The sequence below is a fragment of the Notolabrus celidotus genome, chromosome 6 (assembly GCF_009762535.1).
Source record: "Notolabrus celidotus isolate fNotCel1 chromosome 6, fNotCel1.pri, whole genome shotgun sequence".
NCBI classification, from domain to species: Eukaryota; Metazoa; Chordata; class Actinopteri; order Labriformes; family Labridae; genus Notolabrus; species Notolabrus celidotus.
In genome coordinates this window covers 14144236-14151686 of record NC_048277.1, presented here as the reverse complement: position 1 = coordinate 14151686, position 7451 = coordinate 14144236, and the positions used below count along the sequence as shown (strand labels likewise).

At 40.6% G+C, this 7451-nt stretch overlaps 1 protein-coding gene across 1 annotated transcript; it reads left to right on the top strand.

Moving 5' to 3' along the window:
• The first annotated feature begins 5967 nt into the window (after positions 1-5967).
• phlda2 (pleckstrin homology-like domain, family A, member 2) lies at positions 5968-7022 on the top strand. The gene is made up of 2 exons (XM_034685652.1): positions 5968-6573; positions 6693-7022. Exon 1 carries the CDS (start codon positions 6119-6121, stop codon positions 6533-6535), a length of 417 nt encoding a protein of 138 aa, XP_034541543.1. The 5' UTR covers positions 5968-6118; the 3' UTR covers positions 6536-6573; positions 6693-7022.
• Positions 7023-7451: the final 429 nt, after the last annotated feature.

Below are 7451 nucleotides of genomic sequence, written 5' to 3'. Positions count from 1 at the left end.
TTTGTTGCTACAAAAATGAAACAAAAAACGTATGTGTTATATTCTCGTCATGCAACTTGTATTGCATTTGAATATAGTTATTTGATAATTTTTTGTTACATTCCTACACATCTAGCTGGTTAAAAACTGTGACACAGATTTCAGCCTCTCTGCTGTCTTTAACTGTGCTATTATACAATGACAGTCCATTTCCTCATAGTTCCTCACATAGTGTATGTCAACCATGTCGTATTCATTGTTGTGCAGCGGTTCCTCCTGCAGCTTTGTGTTTGACTGTGCGCTGCCCTCATCAGCCATTTGTTCTTTTTCCCACGCTGCTGAATGCCAGTGCAGCCACAGACACACACACACAGGGCTTATCAGAACAATGCCTCAAATAGCTGCCGAGGCTCATCACAAGGGCATGTCACCATAGAGTAGGATGTTTGTGTGTGTGTGTTTGTGTGTGCATGTGTGTGTTTGTGTGTGCATGTGTGTGTGCGTGCGTGCGTGTGTGTGTGTGTGTGTGTGTGTGTGTGTGTGTGTGTGTGTGTGTGTGTGTGTGTGTGTAAGAGTGACAGGCCAAAGACATAAAAGTGTCACAGTATGCAGCTGTTACCTGCGGGCTCTGCTGTACTTGTCAGCGGCCCATCACAGGCAGCTCATCCATACTGCTCCCCATTGTTACACTGACTATGTTTAGTTCACTGTCCGGCAGAGGCTTCAATGTACCTAAGCACAATGTACACAAATACACAGTGCAATACTAATTTGACTGCAATAATCTGATGAAATGATTGAAATGCAAAGGGGTGGTAAACAATAATGGGTTTTTATTGGAGGAAAATATTCACCCACTTTTTTTAAGTAATGAGTACAGTATATGTAAACTTAAACACTTCTTATACGTCAGCCTGGATATTCTGGTAAACTGTAGCCGTTGACCTCAGTGTGTCATTTGGCTAACTGCTGGGTGTGACGGTTAAATTCCACACCTTTAATGACTCTTTATTGAGGAAGTTCTGGCCGGGCCACTCTTTCAACAGAGATGGTAAAACTTAATTAGACCATTTACAAAGGTTAAAGCAGTTATAATCTGTGGTCCAAATCAGTAATGGATGGAACAAATCAATTATCCACAAATTACTCCTGCGCCTCTCAGTTCTGCACTGTTTAAGCTTTTCAGCTCATTTACTGGATTTTCAGTCTGTTCTCTTTTGTTATAGCTACTCTTGCATTACTTTTAGCTGTAGCAACTGCTGCTAGGAATAAAATAAATTAGTAAACTGACTCTCACAGAACAAAAACAATAGACTGTCAGCTTAAGCAACTACAGTGAACACTTCAGAACTACTGTTGGACATCACCAACAGCAGTATTTGGAGAGCAAACAGAGCAGTAAGGCGTATCAGAGATGGACTAGTATTCATCAGGTGGCTTCCAAGTAAGGGATAAAGTGTGGTGAACAGGTGGTTATGCAAATTAAAATCCCAACAGGTTGAGCATGACCCTGAGGCAGAAAGGTCTTGTCCCCAAAAAGATTGACAGAAAATATTAATTCAAGGATTATTTTATTGATTTGTAGATGATATATATAGACGGATTCTTATCAGCCTCATAGTGGAACAAATAAATATTAAACTTAAGTATGCGATTAACAGTCAAGATAAATCAGCCTGCATTTTTAATAAATTACATAAAATAGAACATTTCAGCTGAAGGTAAACAGGACTTCTGCAGGAAAATGTATGTTGACATGTCTGTCTTCACTCAGCTCATCATCTTCTCAGAGCTTTGCACCTTTAAAAATAAATGAGGCAAATGTCACAACTATCAACATTGTTGTCATTATGACCGCTTATAGTTTGAGTTTTTTGTAGGAATCAGTAACTCAGTGATGCACTCACCAGCTCTGTGGCCCTTGCCTGGATTTCAATACAGGATAATGGAGACTATGTTTCTTCCACAGTGTCAACAGGCAGAGTTGAATTACGCAGGACACCTGTTTGAAGATTGATTCTATGTGACGTGTGTGATCAGGTTGTTCCTGGCACTGCCTTTGCTATTGAGAACTAATTACCATTGTTATGGGGTTTCAACCAATCAGAGTCAAGTATTCAACAAAGCCAGGTGATTGAATAGGAAGCTGGGTAATAGAAAAATGAATGTCATCAAAATGTTCTGCATGGTTCACCATCAAAGCTAGGATGATAAATACAAAGATGTAACAATGCTAAGTATGCAGAGTGAAATAAATTTTTTTATTTAGAGTGCATTTAAACTTTCTAATTAACTCCCATGAGATCCTTAAAAACACACCCTGTGGATTTATCATTAGATTTCCTGGATGAAAACCAAAGTAATTAAATGTGTTTCTGTATTATGCAACTTCAGTTTTTGTTGTTTTTTGTTTATATAAATAGAGTATTAATCTCTAACACATAACATTCAACCAAAGCAAGTTGATTCTTGCAGGATTCAGCACGAAGACTTCTCCTGTGTTGTGACTCACAGTAAACACTTTGCAACTTCATGCCCCGACACGACAACCAAACTCTTTTCTGTTCCTTCCACCTGCTGTTTGTCACACCCATGTGCCCACGGCTGCAAACTCCATCACATTCAAATAAACTAAGTGAAATAAAACACAAAGGCGATATTTTTTTCCCCTCATTCTCAGTATCAGTCCAGATGAAACCAAATTCTTCCTGGTTGTTGTAGATATTTTACTTCCTCCCGTTCTATGTGTGTGTGTGTGTGTGTGTGTGTGTGTGTATTTAAGGTTCTGTTTTGTCTGTAAGGACACAATGAGAACCACAGGGTGCTGATTTGAGCCCAAGGCTGTCACAACACATCTCCTGAGATCCGTCACACGCACAGTGTGATGCCCTCAAGAGATAGTTGTACCTTCCCACGAGCTTGAAAAACAGAGAAACACTCGGGTTCAACCACAGCTGATGAAGTAGCTTATTCCCATGATATAAGTTTCTACTGCCTGTGATATGCAGTGAGCTCATTAAGTGGGTCAAAATAATACAATTAGATGTACTGATTGGATATGAACCACATGTATTTTTATCTTCAGACTTTATTTTTCTGGTTTCCTTTTTTTGACATTTTATTTCCTAATTATTTTCCAAATCTCTTCATGCAAAAACAAACCTTAATCCTTACGCATGGACAAACCCAGTGTATTCATCCATACACAAACGCGCAAACACTTTGTCTTACACACACCTGGCCCTTCCTTTGGCAAACTTCTTCCAAAGTAAGGCACCCCACCACACACTGAGTCACCGCCCAGGCTTGTCTCCACGGCAATACTCCTCCAAACAAAATCCCATATATGAATGCGTGTGTGCACTACACTCACTCACTCACACACACACACACACACACACACACACACACACACACACACACACACACACACACACACACACACACACACACACACACATCTTGGCAACAAAGAGAAAAGTCCCTCAAGAGGAGGTATCTCATTACTCAACAGCAGCCACACACATGCATGCGGCTTCCTTTTCTTTGTAATCAGAGTATTAAACCGGCTGCAAACATCCTGCTCCTGTGTCGGTTCTAATGCAGGGGTGCTCGGCAGACTGCTCGATGAAATGTTTAAAGTTAGTCACCATGATAACACCCTTTGACTGGCTGTAGGGTTGTAGTAGTGTTGATGTGTGAAGACTTATGGGGGATCGCTCTTAGTCTTATTCACTTATTTTTTCACAGTCACAGGAGAACTATGGAGAATTTGCTTGCCTCTGTGTATGTGTGTGTGTATGTGTGACCTTTCTCCCCCTGAGGGAAGCTAGACTGGCGAAGTTTCCAGAATGTCTGAGGGGAGACTGATAGTGAGGCAGACAGCAGAGCCTGAAGTGGGTGCCTGATGCACGTTGGCCACGAGTCACCCTGGTTGGTGCATTTGAACTCAGCGTCAGAGGGTCAGGGTCATGTTTGTGAGGACGATGATGGGGAGGAAATGACATCTGCCTTCTTACCACCTTTTCCTGTAGACTCACACAAGGGAAGGCTTGGAGATACCAAAACATCTGGGTTTAATGTAATGATGCTATTAACAGCAGACTTATGATTCAGAAGCAGACTTTGTGTTCTGATACTTTGAGGATCTAGAATCCAGGATCTCAGTGAAGCGCATGTAAAGCCTGCGTCTGTCCTTTTAAATGAGTGGGTCGTATAACACTGTGGTCAAAGCAGCAGATGTAAGAGTTTATGAGACTGGACACACCTTTCAGGGATATCAAAGGGCATCTGACTCATTCAGAAAAGCTTTCATTTCTGTCATGACACCTCATGTAAGGTCTGAATCATGTGACTGTAAAACCAGGACATGACTAAAGCTGACCTTTCCCTTTTCCTACTTAATCCATTCTTTATTGTAAAAAGGTTAGAGGTGTAGTTGAATGAACTAATACTTTATTGTTAAAAGTAATTATACAATACTTGTTTTTTTTAATTAATTTTATATAAAGATTTTTTTAAACACCCAACACAAAATAAAGTTTTCCTTCGAGCAAGATTAACATTTTGAAAACTTCCTGGTATTTTTTTTCTAATTTAATTAAAGTAGATTGAAGCTTAGACATAATTATACTTGTCATTGAAACGTTTGTTTTATTCACAATAAAATGAAGCTAAAGCCAGCTTAAATGTGTTTGATAAGATTGGTGTCAATTTCAGTATCTGGTCTCACACTTTAATTTAATTTTCTTATTTTTTCATTTGATTTAATGAAATTAATTGTTTTATTATTTAGTTTAATTTGATTTCGTTTTTTTTTTTGGTAGAATAAAGAAAGGAGTCTTCCAGATGTAAAACATGTTCAATTTTCAACAAAGCCACTGAGTTGGAGTCAGTTAAAGCTTTTGTAAGGAACTTTGTGTTTGTGTTGATTTTGGCCCCCCCTGTGGACAAAGCAGTAACATCTTTGTCAATTTGTCCTATAAATGTGTAAAAACCGTTTTGTGACAAAACATCTTATCCTGCTCCCTCTTACAGTGAGACATATCACTTACTGTGATTATTTGCCATAGAAAAAAACAATAAACAAATTAATAAATAGAAATGTAAAAGGCTTTAAACAATCCCGTCTGGCACTTACCTCTTCACAGTGGTTACATGTATTAAAAGTACAACAGAGACATTTTCAATCTTATTGCCAATGGTCTGATTTGCTGTTGTCGGCCATCATCAGGCGACACTCTTCATGTCAACCTGTTTTATGATTGTCAAAAAACACACACAGGAGCTTCAACTAACATTTTTGAAGCAATAGCAGGAACATCTTGACAATCTGCAGAAGTGCCCAAGAAACCCAGTTTCTTGCAGTTTGTGTTACATCATTTTTCTGCTGATGAAATTATGACTCCTGATGCTAAACTTTTTAACCTCTCTTTAAGTAGCTGCCTCCCTACAGTCTAATGACTCCTCTGCTCACTGAGTAGAAACTGCGCGTGGGCTGTATGGTTTCTTTGACATCCAGGGACAGGAATAGTAGACTTTGTGTAAAATAGCACTGACATGGAACAAGTTTAGTCTAAAGTCTTACCGTTTTAAGGGAGAGAGGGAGACAGAGTGAAAGGTTACAAAGGAAATGATTTACCAGACTGTCATGGAAAAAGTCTGGATCATAAACTGTATCAGATAATTCAGAAATCCCTCTAAATAAATGTTAGTTTAACAGGTTTACTTTGATACTGCACGTGCTCAGCTCCCTCAGCCCTCATAATCAAACATATACGCCTGAATCAGTGTCTGCAGAATGAGCAAATATTTGGACTAATCTCCACAGCAGGATGTGGATTAGTAATTAACATGCTTGCAGTGTAATTAAGCTCCACGTTAGGACTTCCTCCGCCCTATAACCCTCCTGCGCAAAGGCTTCCGCCCACTCAGCCCTGAATTACTCCACTGGCAACTGTTGATGAATTCCCCGATCATCTGACGTCAAGTGGGCAGGGCTCAGACTAGAGAGAGCTATAAAGCTCCTCTGCGACTCGGTTTCATTCACAACGTCACTCTGGATACTACAAGCTTTGACCGAGAAGCCCCCTCCTCGGGAAAGGAAAGCAGGGATTTCACAAACCTGCCCGTGTGGACTATGAGAATGTCAGCGGAAGAGATCAGTCAGGTCCTCAAGGAGGGAGAGCTGGAGAAGAGGAGCGACAACCTGCTCCAGTTCTGGAAGAGGAAAACGTGCGTCCTGACCACAGACAGCCTCAACATTTATGCCGACACGCAGAAGCGCTCAAAGGGCAAGGAGCTGAAGCTGCAGTCCATAAAGAAAGTGGACTGCGTGGAGCGCACCGGCAAGTTCGTCTATTTTACCATCGTAACTACAGACAATAAGGAGATCGATTTCCGGTGCTCCGGGGAGGAGAACTGCTGGAACGCTGTGATCACCATGGCCCTGATCGATTACCAGAACAGAAAGGCCATCCAGGACTTTAAAACGCGGCAGGACAACGAGAGCGCGTCACCCGGACAGCAGGAAAGACGCATGGCGAGGGCGCCCTGAGCGCACGAGGACTCCGGCACTTATCCACTCCAAATATGGTGAGAGACGCCCTGTGACCATGACTGACATGTTGTGTACTATAAATGGTTTTAAATAAACTAAATGCAGTTCTCAGATCTTGAAACTAATGACATGTTTTACTTTGATCACTGTTTAGAGTCACTATGGACCATACAGAAATGTTCCGCGGACCAAAAGGAAGACGAGGTCATCCGGTCCAGAGATGAAGGATTGTTCGGGACTGAGCTCTCAGAGAGAGAAGACAGACAGTCAAACAGTGATCCACAAACAGGACTGAACCCTTGAATTGTCAAAACTATTTCAAGTTTACTCTCCTGGGAGGAATGACTCCTAAAACCATGATGTTAATTTATTTGTTTCCAGGATATTGTTTTACTGGCAAACAGCGTATTGTTTAAATTATTTACTATTTCCATGTGTGTTGAGTGTGTATTTATTTGAATAAATATTCATGCCTTTGACATAACTTACGTCTTTTCTACTTTTATTGCTTATTCTAAGTTCATTTTTTTTAATTTCTTCTTGGTTTTGAAGTCAGATGGTGTCATTTTAGAGAGTAGATTTAACACTTGGACACTTTTCTCCATCAGCATTTCTCAATAAATTCCACACATGCAGCAGTAAAAAGGGAGTAGAAGACAGGAAATTCCCCTTCCTCTGTGCTGTCAGGTGGAATGTGACTCTTTATTGTCACTGGGAGGGTTTCAGGTCTGAGTCAGAGCTGATAAGGAGGACAGATTTAGTCATCAGCACGGGACAGTTGAAAGACTCAGTGGAGCCTTTGAACACACCTAAGCTGCTCCTGAGGCGTGGTGCAACGGTCTTATTTGCTTTTGTGGTTTAAATAATGAAAAAGTATCATTCAGAAACTGATATTTTAATGATGTATTTGTGG

Bases quoted from the DNA above. Each gene is read 5' to 3' on its own strand.
- phlda2 (XM_034685652.1), top strand. From the start codon at position 6,119: ATGAGAATGTCAGCGGAAGAGATCAGTCAGGTCCTCAAGGAGGGAGAG.